The 19,877-nt window shown below is 42.9% G+C and overlaps 2 protein-coding genes across 5 annotated transcripts; both read right to left on the bottom strand.

The window, feature by feature from the left end:
- Positions 1–829: 829 nt before the first annotated feature.
- On the bottom strand, positions 830–7,037 carry LOC114790498 (uncharacterized). 3 transcript variants are annotated; one of them, XM_028980607.1, is made up of 9 exons: positions 6,824–7,037; positions 6,396–6,674; positions 4,998–5,279; positions 4,300–4,605; positions 3,972–4,223; positions 3,783–3,890; positions 3,669–3,694; positions 3,221–3,235; positions 830–2,245 (listed from the first exon to the last, which is right to left on the bottom strand). In XM_028980607.1, the coding sequence occupies exons 1-9, from the start codon at positions 6,891–6,893 to the stop codon at positions 2,231–2,233; spliced, it is 1,353 nt and encodes a 450-aa protein (XP_028836440.1). In that variant the 5' UTR covers positions 6,894–7,037; the 3' UTR covers positions 830–2,230. The 3 variants fall into 3 exon arrangements, with proteins under 3 accessions (XP_028836440.1, XP_028836439.1, XP_028836441.1); XM_028980606.1 differs by lacking the exon at positions 830–2,245 and having other exon boundaries at positions 2,955–3,235; XM_028980608.1 differs by lacking the exon at positions 830–2,245 and having other exon boundaries at positions 2,955–3,235; positions 6,396–6,480; positions 6,824–6,912.
- A 49-nt stretch (positions 7,038–7,086) lies between these two features.
- Positions 7,087–19,514, bottom strand: fzd6 (frizzled class receptor 6). Of its 2 annotated transcripts, none has more exons than XM_028981655.1 (7): positions 19,217–19,514; positions 17,814–18,140; positions 12,948–13,144; positions 11,323–12,340; positions 9,369–9,517; positions 8,764–9,189; positions 7,087–8,420 (listed from the first exon to the last, which is right to left on the bottom strand). In XM_028981655.1, exons 2-7 carry the CDS (start codon positions 18,003–18,005, stop codon positions 8,300–8,302), a joined length of 2,103 nt encoding a protein of 700 aa, XP_028837488.1. In that variant the 5' UTR covers positions 18,006–18,140; positions 19,217–19,514; the 3' UTR covers positions 7,087–8,299. The 2 variants fall into 2 exon arrangements, with proteins under 2 accessions (XP_028837488.1, XP_028837489.1); XM_028981656.1 differs by lacking the exon at positions 19,217–19,514 and adding an exon at positions 18,564–18,996.
- Positions 19,515–19,877: the final 363 nt, after the last annotated feature.

Here is a 19,877-nt window from a genome sequence, read left to right as displayed (position 1 = left end):
AAACCGCAGGTGTATGGTGTCTTACTAGAAGTCAGAATTGAATATTGTTCAAGTGCAACTCTAGTTGAAGGTTCTGGCCTTGTGACGAGTTGCCCACCCTGTCAAGAGATGTACTGTTCGGGGTCACAGGTCTCTGCACAGCAAAGAAAGATGTTTCTTTGTGTTGATGTAGCAGACATTTCATCAGTCACCAAGAGCAAACACTTGAATTATTCATTCAAACCATTATTCATTAATTCATTATTCTATGATCATCTTATTATTATTGTCAAACACAATCCAGCCCATCTCACCTCTCAAAGTGTGCAGTAGCCCTGTGTGTTAATATCCATGTGAAATTGTTAAACTCGGCACACATATAGAGACCAGCATGCTGCTCACTCACTGACTTCACAACCAAAGAGGGGTCTGCATTCATCTGACATTCAGGGTGGGACAGACTGAAGATGGGCTTCTCACCCACAGACCACTCCAACCGGTGTCCATGAGTCAGGACATCATTGTCAATGCAGGGAAATGCCACGGGTCCACCCTCAGTAGCATACACTTCATCCACACCATATATGAGAGAGACGGAAATAACACACACATTCTCCAGCATAACCATGGAAATGACAACACAACATTAGATTAGATTAGATTCAACTTTATTGTCATTACACATGTACAAGTACAGGGCAACGAACATAGTCAATAAATCCTTTTACATTAAAATACCAAAATAGGTGCATTAATCGAACTGTTATATTGTTAAACTGAACTTTTTTAAGACCCCCATCAGGTCCCTAATTTTGTAATATGGCTTTGGGAAATTGCATTTGCAACAGCATTAGCAAGGCATGGCAATGATGGCCGGGCTCACACGGTCACCCAGATAATTATTAATCAAGAACAGAAACCTGGCACAAGAAAAGGAACCAAAGCAAACCCCAACCCCCAGCCCACCATATTGGTCGGATGCGGTTCCAAGGAGCCACCAATTCGGACTGTGCCTTCCCCCTAAAAACCTGCGGGTTGGGCAGAGGGCACAGCTTGGGTCTTTGCCATACCACTTGTGGAAGGTTTTTGGAGATGGGAGCAGATGATAGGTAGGTTTAATGACGAACCTGATGTTTTTTGCTTCCATTTTGCAGCCCCCTATCTCTGCTCTGTCAAGCATCCTTCTTTCCTTCCTTTCCCAAAACGTGAACTAAAAGATTTCCTGAAACTTTTCAAAATGAATATGCATTGCTAGAGAAAAACCTTTTGGATTTAGCCTTCCTGACAGATCATACTGAACCTCTCAATGATCTTAATTTGCAGGGAGACGCATTTAAAAGCAGCTATAACTGGTTGGCTGCAATGCTGTGACCTGCAGAACTTTCCTCACATGCAGCATCAGGGCAAAGATTCTGTGCAGCTTGACTGGTCACGTTACAATGAACATCAGAACATCTTGACAAAATTTGACAAGTTCTTTACTTACAGTGCCTGCATCTAACCTATTGCCAGTATTAATGGATTGCATTGAGTCTACAGTAGTAGCACTATTCCATTGTGCTGTTGAGAATGAGATTAACACACTGAACATGACAATGAAATGAAATCCAGGGCAACATCTAGCATGAATATAGAGTTCTGCAACAAACATATCCCAACCTCAGAAGGTGTGCCTTGAACTTGACTGCAAATAAAAGCACAGATCCACAAGAACAGATGAGCATCTGCCATTATAAAGTATCACAGGAGGGGTCATGCAGACATGCTGGAAGAGGCTGAAGAAGCAGGAGAGCTTGAAAGAGATGCGTGTGGCTCCTTGGGCTGACGGTCAGAGGCAGAATGTGGGAGGGCATTTGCAGCGCGGTGTCCAGAGGCAGATGCCCGCGCGGGGCAAGGCAGAAGCTCACAGAATAATAACAGGTGCTGTCTTTTCCGTGGTTTGGCGGTACAGGAAGCATGCTGGCGAAAGTGTGACCTTCAAGCGAGGGTCAGTATTGGCAAGGATTGGGTCTTTTGGAGGCAGGGCTGAGGCGGTATCGGTGGGCAGGTGAGAGAATGGTATCATTGGTGGCAGAACGAATGGCAGACAAGGCCAAAATCTTAAACGAGTGGCCAGGCATCAAATATCAGCTTACAGCAACAAAGGACTAAGTTACAGTGATGAGCGTGCAATAACCAAGATAGCAGCCATATATGAATAGTGAACACAGACCCTTGTCCCGTCTACTTCCGGGAGGCCATCCATGCACCCCTAGGGGTTGTGGTTCTGGTGCAGGGGCCATGAAAGAAACACACAGAAATAAAAATAAAATTATTGGCATATAGATATTCTCTGCACACCATGGTCAAAGATACATTGTGTTGTACTTTTGTGGCCTGTGATGCATTGATGCACCACCATTACAAACAAACCATTGAAGTTACTCTCAAACCAAGATGGAGGGGAAGTTCATTATGGCAGCGATTATAAATTGATTACAGAGATTTCATTCCACTGTATCATCTGACCACGACACCATGAGGACACCCCAAACTTTTGAATGGTGGTGTACGTTTCTGCTGCACATGGAGCATGGAAGCAACAACCAATTTTTGTTTCTCACTCCTGACAAAATGGCCAACATAAGCAACTGATTGGCTTGCATAATCAATAGGTACTGCAGGCAAGATATTTTACATGATTGGCTTTAACATGTTCTAACCTTCTGAAGTTTATTTATATTGATTGACAGCCCAATAAATTATAGGTCTCTGGTGAACAAATGGAGACAATTCATGCTTCATGTTTACCTAGAACTGAATGAATTAGCTTTGAACGTGTGCAAAATTGTATGACAGTCAATATAAAAATGATTCAGTTCACCTTGGTGCAATCAGAGACATTCTGAAATAATTTTATTTTACAGTCAAGATGTTGCTGATAGATGATGATTATTATTAATATTTTTCAGTGTAATAAATACCCCAAACTATTATAAACTATTATCATTTATTATGGCAGAGGATATTTACAGAGATTAAGTAGGGGAAAATATGACAATGATCTGTCACAGTGATGTATTGTTGTCACTGTTATGTACTAATACGTTCTCATATTTAGTGATAGAACTAGAAAGCAGTTAATAAGAAATGCATGTTGATGACAGCATTAATGATGGTTTACAGGTTGTGCTAAGGTATAAATGGTCACATCTTGTGTTTGTGAAGTGTTTTCCAGTGGTGGTTCAGCCTCCAAACATACTTCATAGATATGACCCTAAAAAAATCAGATAATATACAGATTATATGGCAAATGCAGTTAAATCTGAATCTGAACAGTGACTGTCTCACCTAGCTCAAGGTTCAAAATAATTTCTAATCAGTAAAGTTGTGTGAAGACACACATTCTCCAGCATAACCATGGAAACTGCTGGCGCACCAACTGCCTCGCACAGTGTAATCAATATGTCAATTAATCATCAATATTAGTATTATTTTAAGGTGAAAACCTAGTTTGGGCTCATGCTCTCTATGGTTCAGGAAACCGGATATGAGAACACAGTTCACACTTTTTTATAGAATAAAACAATAACAAATGATGAAGATGTTCCATCTTAGTTGTTTTTCAAGGCCAAAGGATTACAGTTTACCATATAGTACCCATGAGTATTTACAAAATGAATTATTAAAAAATGTAAAACATTTCTTACCATTCCAATTCGGTCAGATGAAGCCTCTAAAAGGGTAAATATGATATTTGAAATGACAAGTTTGTGATTAAAAAATTGGATTATTTACAGGGAGAAACACATTCTTTGGCTTACCCTGATCCCCTGCTTTTCTCCTTTTCCACCAGAGCAACACACCAATGGCTAGGAGGAGGATTATGATCAGAAAAGAAATGCCTGCGATTACAGCGACTGGTGGACCTTCTGAGAAAACCAGATATAACAGGCATCAGAATGCACCACAAATACTGATCTAACCTGGACCAGTTCGCTGCTTCATCTTACCTCTCAGAGGAACCCATTCTTGACTGGCCTTCTCCATCTGCTCCCTGAGAGCCACACAGGTCACCCTGTCTGAGCTCTGTACATCTGGGAGGAGCAGCTCGGATCTAATGGTTCTGGCCTTTGGAACAGCTGTGACAAGTTGCCCACCCTGCCATGAGATGTACTGTTCTGGGTCGCAGGTCTCCGCACAGGTCAGGGTGCAGGTGAGGGTGATGTTTCTTTGTGTTGGTGTAGCAGAGATTTCTTCAGTCACTGAGAGAAAAGACTTGAATTATTCGTTCAAACCCGATCTCATTATTATTGTCAAACACAACCCAGCCCGTCTCACCTCTCAAAGTGTGCAGTAGCACCGCCCTGTGTGTTAATATCTGTGTGAAATTGTTGAACTCGGCACACGTATAGAGGCCAGCATGCTGCTCACTCACTGACTTCACAACCAAAGAGGAGTCTGCATTCATCCGACATCCAGGAGGATCGTGTCCAGTTACTGTGACACCATCATGGTGGGACAGACTGAAAAGGGTCTTCCCACCCACAGACCACTCCAACCGGTGTCCATGAGTCAGGACATCATTGTCAATGCAGGGTAATGCCACGGATCCACCCTCAGTAGCATACACTTCATCCACACCATCTATGAGAGAGACGGAAATAACACACACATTCTCCAGCATAACCATGGAAACTGCTGGTGCACCAACTGTCTCGCACAGTGTAATCAATATGTTACACATTTTATTATACAATATTAATATTCAAAAGGACTATCTCAGTGACTGTGGAATCCAGGTTACCTAACAGAAAATTATGGATGTTAACACAACAAAACTGTGTTCATTACTGTGGTAAACAAATGATTACTTAATTAATTATAATCTAATGTCATCTAATGTCTAGATGTCATGTATGAATTACTGCAGACATGTGGATTAGAATAAAGAGATTGCGCTGCTGTTCACATGTGTGCATGACTGATTAATAATTGGAACAGGGTGTCACAATGGGTCATCAACTTTGCAGCTTTACCTTTCAATGTGGTTGTGTGGCTAGTTGAAGCTGTGAAGACGCCTTCTTGGGACACTTGACACGTCCACTTCCTCTTGTGATCTGTTTTCTTTAGTTTTACATGCAGCTTTGACATGCATGTAACTTCAGTGATCTCATATCTTGGTCCTTGTAACTCAGACTGGGCTTCATTTATCCATTTAAAATTAAATCCAGTACAATTGTTTCGGTTAAAAATGCCCCTCGAGTCAGCTGGGAAGCATTGAAGTACTAAAGTACTATCACCTCCCAGTTCTTGTGTGACTGAAAAAAATCAAATTCAACAATCCAAAAAAGCAACAATTACAAACCAATCCTGCTTATCATATTCAAAATTAAAATTGTCTGGCATTTACATGGGTAAATTTACAATGGGTGACTTCTAGGATCTAGTTTTATAATGAACTGCAAGGAGACACTGTATTTAGAGATGTGGCCTCCCACCTCCGAGGTGTGGGCGGAGTTTGTACGCTCTCCCCATGTTGGTGCAACTTTCTTTCAGGTTCTCAGTAGGTGAGTGTGTGTGTGAGTGAGTAAATGTGTTTGCACCAAGTGTCTCATGATGGTCTCCGGTTACAGTGACCCTGATTAGCACCAGGCGGTTATGGAAAGTCAGTAGACCTATAACTAGGAACAAGTGGTTATGGTAAGTGCGTGTATATAGATAAAAGTACATCTGTCACGGTTTCCGACCATGAGGGGTGCTCCGGTTTGTGTTCTGGGATGGGGTTTCCATGGAGTCCATGAGTTTGGTGGTAGTAGCCTAGCAACACACTCACCTATGAACCAGAAGACCCAGGTTCAAATCCCACTTATTACCATGGTATCCTTGAGCAAGACACTTAACCCTAAAATTACTCCAGGGGGGACTGTCCCTGTTGGATAAAGCTCTGGATGAGGGCGATAAATGCTGTAAATGTCAAATGTAAATGTTTGCCCGATTACCTGACTGTCTCCCCTGTTTTTGTGTATATACTGTATACTGCTCTGTGTTTGTGTTTAGTCGTTTTCATATTTATCTATGTTTATGTATTGCGTGTCTGTTCTGAGTAAATCCCATTTGTCAAATTGTGCAATTTGCGTCCTCTATTCCTGCCTCTACTACCCACTGTTCCTGACAAGATCATGTGTCTGTAGATGTATTGCTTGGAAACTTCACTGTGACTGCTGGCTGGACATTTCACATGGTTGATGATACTGCGTATTAAAATATCACACACATTCACATTCCCAGGGTTGTTGTTATTGGAGTGATCCATGGAATGCCTGCTCTTAATGGGATGTGAATAAGAGGGGCCCAGAATTCCAAGTTACAGTAGAAATGGGTCCTCAGAAAATGAGCAGCAGTATATATGAAATAAATAAATGAAACATACTTACTATTAGGAAAAGCCAGACTGATGGCTGACGTGCTGGTGGCCCCATTATCACACATATAATCACCTGCGTCAGTATTCCGGAAATCCTGGATTTGTAGAGAACAGTCTGATCCCAGACTCATCCGCTTTTCACCCGCACTCACCCTCTCATTACGAATAAGTTCAACACTATCATGCCACCCTTTCTTTTTCCACACAATGGAAGAGCAAGAACTGTGGGGTCCTGAGCCACATGACAGATGGACGCGGCTTCCAAGAGGATAAAGGACCAATGTGGTGACTTTAGGGAGACAAACAACCGCAATAAGAGACAGGAAGAGCATAAACGCATAAAAAGCTGCTACTGTCAGAACCCTGCCTGTCAGATGTTTTGCACGGAATTCTTCCAATTACATCACAACAATACTCCTAATGTGCCACAATACATACCAGAAACCCGAGCCTCCAGTCCAAGAAAGAAAATAAATATGAAGCCGGTCGACCGCGTTGTGGTCTTCATGTCCGTTACAAATGCAAAAGCCGTGGTTTCCTCTTTTCTAATGCCTAGTCATTTACAGGAAGAAAACACAGTAACACCACCAAAGCTCAAACTGCTTGATGACTAACTCTAGACATTTGTTCAAATATGAAAAAAGAACAGGAAGTCAAAAGTAGTCTGTATTTCATTCAGAAAGATTGATTAATAATGTTAGTTATTTTGCTGTCAATATTTATATAGACCCATGTTTATTTTATTTTAAAGCAACAGTATAAAAAGAATACAATTTGACTCTGCATGACAGAATACATAAATATGAGCACTTTACTTAACATACAAATATTTTGGGATACAGCAGGTTTTGTTATTTGAAAAATAACTTGAACTAGAACTTCCCTTTCACCTTCCTTCTCCTTACCAATCTGTACACAATGTTATGAAACTGTGAAGTAATTTATAAAGCACTTATATTTGCATTTTCATTTTCTGTCTATGGCCAGCGAGGAAGTAGTTAATCAGGGTACGGTGTAGCTTCTTTGGCTTGCTGACAATAATCATTCAATAGCCAACAGCATTATTTGTAGGTTTAGTATGATGGTGGTTTTTGCTATGTTATTTCAAAGTTAAATATTAGCTTGATGAAAATTAATGATAGGCATTTATTCATTGATTGACAAAGAATGCCACTGAAATGACCAAAAAAAAAAAAAAAAAAAAACTAATTAAAGCTTAAAACTTTACAAAAATGAGACATTTGAACTGTGCAGAATATGATCAGAAATATTTTTGATACAAATATCAGTCTCCTGGTAACATTCACAATATTTAAAATGTGTGAAGGAAAAATAAAATAATAAAAATAAACACACAAACATGAACAAATTCCACTGAAAATCATACATGGAAAGTTGCTCCACACTAGAGCAATGTGACTGGATATCTTTGTGGTGGTGTAATTCTGTTTTGAGGTACAGTCTGCATTCTCTCATTTCCTATTCCCTATCAAATGACACTTGGACAAAATAAGACTTTTGAAAAGAGCATGAAAAAAAAAAAAAAAAAACAAAGACTACGCCCCGTCTGAGACCGGAATCGCTACACAAAAAGATTTGCATAATGTTTAAATGTTTCGCACATGTCCAGCATATTAAACATGAAGCGCATGTAGAATAAGGGTATGTTTCAGAGTATGTTTCACTCCCAATACAGTGTTTTGACTATTTCTATATGTTTGCAAATTTACACAATCAACAGCAGTAAAAAAGGAAATGGGCGAAATGACTCATGTTTCAAGTCTCACATAAGTATGACAAACTCATTATTCACAGATTTTCTGTGTCCCACGTAACAGTTGCATTGCAGAATACCTAAAGAAAAAAAAAAAGAAAAGAAATTCAGCAGGAGGCAGAAGCAGCAGCTTTGCTGCTCTACTGCGGCTGGGGTTTGGAGATGCTGGAGCAGCTGCTCTCTCTGCCTTGGCTCTCGGTCTGCAGAGGGGACAGCACGGGTGGCTGCCTGTCATCAGACAGGTCTCCTTTGGGTGTCATCCTGGAGTGGATAAACCAAAATCACTCAACAAAGACTTGTAAGAGTCAGCATTGCTGTTTCTAAAGTCAGAAATCTCTATACATAAAATCAGCATTGGTAGTAATGGCCTAGTGGGTAACACTGAGCAACACACTTAACCCTGAGTGTCTACAGTAGGACTGTCCCTGTCACTAATGATTGTAAGGCGCTCTGGATAAGACCATCTGATAAATGCCATACACGTAAACTGTAATATATTATAATAAATTGAACATAATTTTAAAATGAACACATTTAACCCATCTGATTGGGTTGGAATGATAAAGTTGTAACAATAGTGATAATGAGAGGGAACATTACTAACCTCCCATCTGGAGCTTTCCGGAAACTCTCGGAGCGAGTGCTGACCTTACTGGAGCTTCCAGCCTTGCTGCGTCTCTCGGACCCTGACCGGGTAGCCATGGCCTGACCTGCTGGTTCCCTGGAGGCCCGACTGGAGGCGCGGCGCTCCGCATGCTCCTTCCCCGAGACCTCGGAGGAGCCCTGAGCCTCGGAGAAAGAGGCTTGGCTCGGAATGTAGTGGTTGCCCGCGGCGGGGGTGGAGGACGTGTTGCCGTGGTTGCCGGTGCCCGCTGCGCATGTTCCGGTGCTGGTGCCCATCGATTTGGAGATGACTTTCAGCTTGTGAGAGCTGGGCTTGTAGTGCTTCTTCTTGTGCTGCACCCGACTATTGTGCTTCAGGAAGAATTCACAAGACTCCTGCAGCACACGTCGACTTTCACTGATTGGACTGAGAACAGGATTGTGAAACACAGCAACGATTAAAAATTATTCAAAAAATATATTTTTTGTTTACTCAAACACAAAGGGCGCCACTACTTTGTGTCTGTACGTTTAGTTTCATCCTATGAATAAATAGAATATGTAGAATATGTAATTTCATCAGATGCCACTGAATCTTATTCTTACTCTTTCTTGCGCGTGCGGTTGAAGAAGAAGGCCCATTCTGAGCAGGTCTTTTTACTGCTGACCCAGAATACAGCCGATATTCCAACCACCAGGGTCATCAGATATTTCACCAGGAACAGGGACAGATCTGGGTGGCCAAACTCTGCCTTCTGTACAAAATAAGTAAATGAATACATCAAAATAAATATCTCCTAGGGGATACTTACAAAGACATTGCCTACTGGTGTAACATGAAAATGTGTCGCTGCCGATGAAACAAAGAGATTTCATCTCAAGGTCACAAATAATCAATGAACATTTAATTAACTTCTAATATATCTGGAGCACCTATATGTCTTTGTTTTAATTAAATGCATAACCATCAATTCTCTATTCTACAACGATAAGCAACATGATAACTTGTATGAACATTCACAATCAGGCAACTCCATTTAGTGGTGCTTCTGTATGTGATGCATAACACTAATGGGCCATACACCAAATTTTTTATAATACACCATCATATTTTAATTATCTCAGACTGGATTTTATGACTAAGGTAGACAAAACACATATAATAATATGTTAATAAAGGTACTCATCCAAGACTATGCAGACAGTACTTACAAAGACCAAGAAAACATGGTGGGTTAGCCTCACCACTTTTTAGGTTTTATTATTGGGCATCTAATATTAGGATCCTCAAATACTGGCTTCAGTCTGAACCATCAGATGCTAAAAATGAATTGGTTGGCAATAGAAGCAAATTCGGTCAAACCTGTATCTCTGAAAGTTTTAGTGCACTCTCCTATTCTGTCTTATACTATAAATAGGATTGTTAGAACTACTCTCAGAATTTGGGTGCAGTTTAAACGGTACTTTGGGTTACAAACTTCTTCCACCTATGCCCCGCTGGCTGCAAATCAGCAGTTCCTTCCATATTTGGTTGATGATCTCATTCACTCTTTTAAAGCCCTATATATAGACAACGTCTTTGCTTCTTCTACACAACTGCTTCCTAAATATTCTCTTCCTCAGCATCATTTCTTTAGATACTTGCAGGTGCGTAGCTTTGCTCATTATACCTTTCCCACATTTCCCAGTCTACCCCCAGATGACCTTCTTAAACCAACTCCATCCCTGAAAGGTTCGGTTTCTTACATTTATAATCAAATTTTTAATGTATGCGCTAATTCACTAACCCCTCTGAAGACAGTTTGGGAGGAGGATTTGGGACAGGAAATTCCTGATGAGATTTGGGAGGAGGTTCTGCTGCGAGTTCATGGATCATCTATTTCCGCTAGACTTGGCCTCATACCGTTTAAGATCTTACACCGTTCATATTACACTATTGTCACAAATCTATGAGCACGTCAGTCCATTGTGTGACCGATGTCAGCGGTCTTCTGACAATATTATTCATATGTTCTGACTTTACCCTTCTTTACACCAGTACTGGACTGAGATATCTGACATGTTGTCAGAATTTGTGGGGAAAAGAGTAGAGCCCAACCCGCTCGGGGCATCGTTTGGAGTTTTCTCCTCACCGCCTTCATTGTCTACTCATCAAAGGGATGTGCTGGCCTTTTACTACCTTACTGGCGAGAAGATTGATTATGACAAACTGGAAATCCTCTAAACCTCCCAGCCAAATTCACTGGATACGAGATATTCTTTATTTCATTAAACTGGAAAGGATAAGACTTTCACTTATGAGTTCCCTTAAGACATTTAAAAAGAATTGGGGTCCTTTTCTTGATCTGGTTAAGAATAACTGTTCCTGGGTGATACAGTTCATGTCTCGGTGGAGCTCTGCAGCGGTGGTTCTTAATTCATTAATTAAATTATTTCTTTTTGTATTCTGGGGGCGATTGTAGGCTGTTTTGAACTTCAGTGGCATTTTACTTCTTTTATTCCAGGACTAGGCTTAGTTCATGAACAGGAAACTTACCCAAACAGATTGAAAACTGCGTACCTTATGGGAACAGGGGATGCTGTAGTCTTTGCAGTGGTCGTTGATCCAGGTGAGTTGCCAGGCCTCCCGCCTGCTCTGCTCAAACAGGTAGCAGGCGAGCAATGTGAGCAATGGCAGAAGGTAGAGGCCACTGAAGACACCAATGCGAATCATGAACTTCTTCAGCTTCTCCTGGTTGCGTTCGTCATGCTGGATGACCTGCCGCACATTGTTGAGGGACACGATGCCCGCCAGCAGCAGCGCCAGGCCGACCACCACACCCACACAGAGTGGCGCCAGCACGAACCACCGTAGCGCTGTCAGGTCGTACAGCCCAACAAAGCACACGCCACTGATGCTGTCACCCTCCACCTTGTCCAGAGCCAGCAGAACCACCGTGAGTGCACCTGGAAGTCCCCAGGCTGTCGAGTGGAACCACACAGCCTTCTTCTCAATGGCCTCACAACTCCACTTTGGCCCAGCTGCCAGGAACCAGGTGATGGTGAGGATGACCCACCACACGATGCCAGCCGTGGAGAAGAAGTAGAGGAGCATGAAGAGAAAAGTACAGCCTTTGCTCCCTTGGGCACCAAGGACAACAGTCTTCAGAGCACCAGAGTGGGCTGCCTCGTTACACGCCGCACTGTTGCCTAGCAGGAAGCCGATAAAGTAGATAAGTGAAACAAAGTTATAACACACGGCATAGAAGACGATGGGTCTCTCAGGATAACGGAAGCGCTTGACGTCAATGAGGAACGTTAGGAAGGTGAAGAGCGTAGCGGCCAGGCAGACGATTGAGCACACGCCAATGAAGGTCTTAGCAAACTCGATCTCGCTGGGCTTGAAGTACATGCTTTCACAGGGTGGAGCACAGTCCTGGGCGCCCATGAAGGAGGAGCCCTGGCCCGGCTTGGTTTTGAGTTGGAGCGGGCACCAGAAGCCCAGGTCCCGCTTTGCTGATGCGGAGCTCTTGGGGGTGGTCACTTGCTTTGCAGGTGGAGCTGCAGACCCATCAGGGGAGGGCTGACAACGCTCTAGCCTTAAGGAACAAAAAAAAAAAAAAACACTGCTGTCAATCAATGAAAAAAAAAAATTGTCCAGTTAAACAATGATCATCATGATTTTTTTTTGCATATTCAAAGAACTTAAGTTGCTCAGGAAAAGGGCATAACCAAATGCCATTAATGGAAATTCAAATGACACAAATACATGGGGGTTTCTGAACCATGTCTCTAGATCAGCAGGCTTCAACTGGGCTTAAGGACAGTCAGAAGAGTGTGGCAAAATGACATATTAGTGCCATCAAGCCCAAACTTACTTGCACCTGTGGGTCATAAGGACCCCTTAATTAGTGAAGCTTTACAGTAAGAATATCTGAATTACGGTAAGATCATGTTTATCTGGGGAATAGTGGATATGATTAATTTATGCGAAAAACAAAATAACAAAAATTATTCACAAATGTTACCATGTACATTTTGACAAATAATTATAAATCAATAAAAACCTAGGCATCATTCACTTTCCAAGCAACTACTGGACCAAGAAATATAAAAAAATATTCAACGGCTATTTAGAAGCTCATTAAAATGGACCCATCTGCTGTTTTTGAATCTGCGGTTGTTCTCTGAGCTCCAGTGGGTCACCTGTCACACTGCAGCTCCACGGGCCAGGGGATGCCAAAGGTCTGCATGTCTGAGCTGCAGTCGGAGTACACCGCCTCACAAAGCTCCCGGCACGGCTGCACCACCCGACTGGGCTCTATGCAATTTGGGACAAAAGCCTGGCAGAAGAAAAGATGGACATCTGGGGAGCACCTGAGGTTCACCAGGGGCATGAAGGGCTGTCAGCAAGAGGGAGAAGTAAAGCATAAAAATTTGAAATGATGTTATTTGCTGTTTTTACTGAAAAGTAAAATATTGTTAAAATACTTGCAAACTGAAAAACCTTGATTAGATCATTTATTACACCAATCCATAAACCTACATTTTTTTGGAGAAATTGTGGAAACAAAAATGCAAACCATTTTCTAATTCCTGTTGTCAAAGATTATTGGGAAGAAGTTCACAATCTATCACGAAATATTGTCAAACACCTTTGGACACATAATATAAGAGATAATACATATTTTTTTTAAATATTGATTAAGAAAGACAGATACAAAATAAGTATTTAATGAATATCTCACTGGTAACTAGTAAAAAAATTACACAAAAAATGGCTATCACGTCTTTGAGTAAATGAATCAACATTAAAATGGACATTTACAAAATGAAGATTATTGCACATGTTAATCAAAAATGAACATTTTAACAGTTTACATTGAACTGGAGAAACTGGGTTGAATATTTAAGGCCACCCAGTCCTTAAATGTGGATTTCTAGGTAGCAAAAATCTGTATATACACAGTTCTGTAAATGTAATTGTACAAGTCTAAATGTCAAAATTCATAGGTATTTTATGCATCTAATTTTTTTATTCCCATATTTCATATTTAGTTTATTGTTTTAATAAATATTTTTTAAAAATGTTGCATAAGAAATGTCTTAACAGTCATCAGATGGCACTTTCTTGATTGTGCGGTTGAATAAGAAGGTCCATTCTGAGCAAAACTTCAAAATGAACTCAAGATTTGCACCCCTGGCATGCGGATATTACATTTAGAAGAGCTTCAGCTTGTTGAAGAAGAGCGATGATTCACGGTGCATTCTGATTTAAATAATTTTCACTGAGAATGGAGGATGCCCATTAAACATGTATGAAAACATGTACGCATAATTTTATAATTTCCCATAAAACGTGCCCACCCAGTTCCACTACAAAGACAATGTCTAAAATACTGACAGTATGAGTAGTGTCATCAAGCAGAGAGACAAGTTTAAACCCACACTCCTTATTTTACATAACTACTGTCATGTACTCTCACTACATATTTTCTGGTCAACTGATGGTTAAAAAGCTCTTTGTTGGGTTTTGTTTAACCACATTTTAATAGCAAAAGCTATTAAAGATCAAACGCAATTTGTCTCATTTTTTATATACAACACAACTAAAAATATATATATAAATATTCGCTCAATGCTATAATGGAACCTGATTCAATGCTTTCTTTTCTGCTAAACAGTTAGTTCACCCATCAGGAGATCCATAATCACAAGCACAAGGACAAAGCAATGCTGGATTAACTCAAATACAGAAAAAAAGTGAAATATCCTACAGAGTCCTGACCTAAATCACGTTAAGAATCTGTAGAATAAGACGGCCATGCAGGCTTTTGTCCAACCAACCTTGGAGAAAGGGCTAAACCCACTTTGCATGCATACAGCATGCAAATCTGCGGTATATTCAGGCCAATACATCCTGCTCTGCCTGAAAACTGCAAGTACTGCTGGATATAACAAGCATTCGTGTTCAGAGAGAGAATATTTGTGCCATTAGTATGTTTCATTTCAGTAACTTGAGACATATACACTTTATTATTTGTGGGAGATACAAAAACATTGCAGCATAAAAATGTAACATGATTTCACTACGATATTCTACACCCTTAACCATGGCATGAACATTTCATAGTCAAGAGTAGAGCTTACAGGCAATCGAATTCACAACCTTTAAGGCGTGAAGCCACGTTGCCGACTGCCGCACCACCTTGCAGCCGAGAATTTGGTGGTCAAATGTGAAGGTCACTAGGACCTCATGTGGTTTCACTCCTCGTTATCAGGATCACTATCACCTCACGTTACAAGCAGCGATGGCCGAGTGGTTAAGAAGCGGCCCCGTAATCAGAAGGTTGCCGGTGTGAATCCCGAGCTGAGGTTCCACTGAGCAGAGCATCGTCCCCACACACTGCTCCCCGGGCGTCTGTCATGGCTGCCCGCTGCTCACCAAGGGTGATGGTTACAAGCAGAGGACACATTTCGCTGTGTCACCGCGTGCTGTGCAATTTCTTGTGAAAGTGATATTTTAGGAACAAAATATCAGAATTTCACATAAACATTTGCATTTCTGTGATCAGAGGCCAAAGGTCACAGTTGCCAGCACAAGTGAATGTTTTTGTCGGGTATACCAATTCCATCTACAGGAGTGGAGATTGTAGTTGCACGCCGATTCTCATCTCTGCAAGTAAATAAATATTTGCGATATATTGCAGTATTGGTATTTTCCAAACTTGTTCAAGCACTTCAAGGTGTGTATGGATTGGCGCGTTTAGGAAAAGAAAAAACGCAAGCAGCTCAATAAAAGCACCATCCTGCTGTACGTTAATTCTTGCAGGATTTAGGCGTCTCATAAACACGTTATTAGGTTTGGGGGAAGAAATCGACACAGGGCATCATTACAAAGAGTCCCTTTCATGCGCTCATCGCCGCCACATCCTTGCCCTGCAAGTCCTTCTGTCTGCAAGAGATCTGAGGAGGGGAGCGGGGCCAGGAAGTCTGGGGCTGGGGCAGGCATCAGGAAGCATCAGCCAGAGATGTCTGGCAGCCGGCTGGGAAAAGCCTGGGGTGAAAGGAAGCGGTTTGACTGGAGCGGATGGACCTTAAACATGAGAGGCGGGTGCCGTTCCAGACCTATCCTTCAGTCCCTCAGCACATGAAAGGAAGGGTGGAAGTAAGAGGCGGCCGAAAACAACTCACATACAAGTCCTTGGCTTTTAAAAACAATGCTCTGTTCCCCTCGGGGGTGTAACTTGAAGTAAAAGTAGTTTTACTTCAGGCCTGATGGCAGTGGCCTCGTTCAGCAGGATAATGCACCCTGGCACGCTGCAAATTCCCCAGACCCCTGATCCATGGAGGTCCAACTCTGGAACTTGGTATCAGATGTCACTGATCTCGTGAACACCTCAGTAAGGTGGGGTGTGACGAAAATTCATCCAAACTCTTTTATCAAGGATAAAATCATACATGCGGAGAAGCCCAAGCTATCTACAGTCAATCTACAGTCTTCGTTGCCTCTCTCTAGGTAATTGATATTCTGACGGCTCATTGGACAGGTACTCTCTGGGGAAGGGGAAGTATCAATTCTGCATGCCTAGTGTCAACTGGAGAAGCCAAAAGAAAGATTATTTTCCTGTTATTATTCCTCTTATCCTTGTAAAAAACATGGGAAGACAGACCGAGTAAATACAATCTCTTTATTAATGTCATAGTGTCAAATATGAAAACACAACAGTGAACTTGGACTTCTGGTCCTGCAGTTCATCAAAGAGCAGCCAGACCTTGGTGCTTGAAGGGGCTTTTTATCTCACAGGTCAATCTAACCTGGCATTACAGCCATCTGAGAGGCAGTCTTGGAGTGCTCACTCATTGCATTTATTTAAAAAAAAAAAATCCTTCTGCCTTATTAATGCACCGATCACAGCCTCAAGTGAAAAGCTGCTTCTACCTGCACGAATGACGTTGCTTAGCAACCAAGCATCGTTCCCCACTATCTTATAATCTCCACGTTTCTGGGGTGTTTAATAACAGATTTTAAAGCTTTTAGATGGATTTTTATTAGTTCTCGTATGGGTTCATTCAGGGATTATTAATTCATACATGTTGACCTATTCAAAGCAAGCGCGTGAGGCACAACAAGCCCATCACTCTGCTCGCCTCTGAGAAATGCATCCATCCAGCAATCTTCGCCTGACACATTACTTGTGTAATTTAGCCCGAGGGAAGAGGGTCTACAATTACCGACTGATGAATAGCTACAGGCATATTAGCAGCTCTGCCAGGAGCACTAATGGGTGCCTGAAAAACAGAAACACTAACAACACTAACCCAGGAGGCACCGAAAGGAGAGAAGGAAGAGCTCTAATATGACATCTCGCACAGCCTGTGCGCTAAGGTTTCAACCAATAGGAGCTTGGTATAAAACGACCCCCTCCCACTTCCTTTCCTGCTGATAAAGAAAGTGAGTGGGGGGAAAAGGAGGCGAGCGAAGTGAGAGTGTTTCCAATCTCGAGGTCGCTCTGTGAGCCGCACAATGATTTGGCCAGCGCCGCTCCCTGTGGCGCTAACCCGCCCTGTAATGCGAGGAGCTTTTATTGGATACAGCAACAAAAGAGACACACAGAATCCTCGCCCTGCACATCCAAAGGCTCGGCGAAAACAAGACATTGGGAAAGTCTCAAGGTGTGAGGGGCAACGCAAGCTCGTGAAGCGACGCAATCAGGCATAAAGCTCGCAGAGAGCAATAGAAGTTACAAATTGAATTGTAGCACCAGGGTGACAGCACACATACCAACTGACACTTAAGGACATCAGAAAATGTGGTTTACTATACATTTACAGAAATGCCCATTTATTTAATATGGTCCATTGTTATCTATTTGAGGGTTTGAACTGAACAACCAATGTGGAACATCTACAGCTCCAGCCCTGGAAGGTGCAGAGTTTCCTGCTCCAACATGAACGAGCAGCTTGTAATTAAGTCATTTTTGGATCAGATGCATCAGATCCAGTCAGAACACATTTTTCACCCACATTATCACGCGATGAGCTCATGCGCACCTCCTCGGCATGGCCTACCTTCATTGCCAGGGCAGCTATGTCCTGGTCGTAGTTCCCCAGCATGTTTGGGAAGAAGGTCATGTTGTAGGATATGCTGTGGCACCAGTGCACCTTGATGGGCTCACAGGTGAAGAAACTGTGGCCTTGAGAGCAGTCAGAAGTCAGCAGAGCAACCAGGCACGCCTGGAGCAGCCTCAGGGGGGTCGACATCACGGAGGTCAGAAGGTATCGCGGCGATGTGTAAAGGTGGCGTGGAGGCTTGTTGCTATCCACAATAAACTCTGCTGGGGATCATCTCTGCAGAAGTTCCACTGCCATCTCCCAGTACTTTGGTGGCTTCATCCACTGGGGAAGGAGAGACAAAGACAGCGCTGTTATTTAACTTTATTATGGGCAACATCATCTTTATTATGTGCTAAATCACTTATCTGCACTGCAATGTCTTTTAGTGCACTAGTTGTCATGTGCAACATTACCACTTGGTCAATACTTATTGCAATAACTTATTCTAAAGATTTTCACGCTGCTGTGTTTTTTTCGTGTTATGTCAAATCAAAAAAAAAAAAGACATTTTACTTTAGTTTACATTGTTCTTGTGTATTGCTTTGTCATTACATAAGCAATTTCCTCTGGGATAAATAAAGTTTTCTGCTCCTGATGTTGTCAGGGTCCTGGCTAAATACTGGCCACTACTTGTTGGGGTTTTTAATATGGGTGTCAAATTCTGACACACACACACACACACACAGAGATCACGCGTTGATTTACCTAAGGCTTTATGGCACAATTTCCTTGCGTTTATGAAACAGCGATATAATGCGTGGAGAGAAGGAGACTGTTCTCCTGATGTTCTCTGAGCGTTATTACAACGTTGCTCTCCGTCTGTCTCGCCACACTTCTGCACGAGTTTTACTACATGTTCACGAACATCTGAGGAAGCCTCCTGCACACTGCTGCTCTCAGTCGGGCCAGATCCGGGGAAAAGCTTTACTTTACTGTACTTTACTGTACTTGGCAGACGCTTTTTTCCAAGACAGCTGCTGCTTTTCACCCCCCCGCCAGCACCGACGCCGAAACTGCAGCGAAAACAAGTTGCCGTCGTCCGCGGAGTTGCCTGCGGGCTCAGCCCGTCGTGAGCTCCGGTATGCGGAGCTCTCCGGTTTCACTCCCGAGGAGGAAGTCGACCCTCGGACCGCAACAATGCTTCCAGAAACTTCCAACAATCCCCCCCAAAACGGACTTTTTGAGTCCGTGCGGACGCGTTTCGCGGAAGCCGCAGTAAAGGTCCAGAGTTCGCAGGAGGACTCGACGCCGCGCACAGACGGGTCCGTCGCGCGTTTCAAAGTTCGGCTTCCGCCGTAGCCGCCGCGGCGTCGTGAAGACGGCGGGCAGGGGGCCGTTTCCGGGAGAGAACAACTTACCCACGGCGGGCGGGCACAGCAAGCCGGCGGTGGCGGAGGCCGGTCGGTGTGTAGCGGCGGCGGTGTTACTACGAGCGGAGCTTCCTGCCTCCCCCTCCGCCCTCCACAGCTCACGGGGCTGGAGTCGCTTTCATTTCCATAGTCAGCACGGACGTTGAACAGTTTGGGGGGGAAAAGGGGGAAAAATCTCTTATTACCACAAGGGGTGCAAACTTTATTTAAAATGGGTACGTATTAAATTAACCACAGGAGAGCTTTTTGGAACTGCACATGCAGTACAGGCGAAACGTTTGGACACACCTTCTCATTCAATGTGTTTTCTTTATATTCCTGACCATTTGCTTTGGTAGATTCTCACTGAAGGCATCAAAACTATTGTCATGGCCAACATGCCTCCAACCCACCAGAGAGCGCCAGACCAGCCAGGGAGACAACGACCCGGAAGCGGAAATGAAAGCGGGCAGCGTCGAGTATAAAAGTCAGGTGACCCAGAGGAGACGCCGCCCGCTCTGTGTTTGAGATTCTTCATCAGAGACGCTAGCTTACTTACCCACGCCCAAATAATTCGACCCATGAACCACGACCTTCGCCTGCCCCTGCCTGACCCCCTTGAGACCACGATGGAATCCTGGTCTCTGCCCCGGTAATTCCCGCAGATCCA

This window comes from Denticeps clupeoides, chromosome 5 (assembly GCF_900700375.1).
Source record: "Denticeps clupeoides chromosome 5, fDenClu1.1, whole genome shotgun sequence".
NCBI lineage: Eukaryota > Metazoa > Chordata > Actinopteri > Clupeiformes > Denticipitidae > Denticeps > Denticeps clupeoides.
Note: the sequence above shows the minus strand (reverse complement) of the source record. Positions and strands in the feature narration are given on the sequence as shown.

Bases quoted from the DNA above. Each gene is read 5' to 3' on its own strand.
- LOC114790498 (XM_028980606.1), bottom strand. From the start codon at position 6,893: ATGAAGACCACAACGCGGTCGACCGGCTTCATATTTATTTTCTTTCTT. The intron at 4,224-4,299 runs GTGAGACGGGCT...CTTTTCTCTCAG, and splicing joins GCTACTGCACACTTTGAGAG to TGACTGAAGAAATCTCTGCT. The intron at 3,236-3,668 runs GTAAGAAATGTT...TGATTTTTTTAG, and splicing joins CATCTGACCGAATTGGAATG to GGTCATATCTATGAAGTATG.
- fzd6 (XM_028981655.1), bottom strand. From the start codon at position 18,005: ATGTCGACCCCCCTGAGGCTGCTCCAGGCGTGCCTGGTTGCTCTGCTG. The intron at 12,341-12,947 runs GTGACCCACTGG...TTGTTCCTTAAG, and splicing joins GTGGAGCTGCAGTGTGACAG to GCTAGAGCGTTGTCAGCCCT. The intron at 8,421-8,763 runs GTTAGTAATGTT...TATCCACTCCAG, and splicing joins CGGAAAGCTCCAGATGGGAG to GATGACACCCAAAGGAGACC.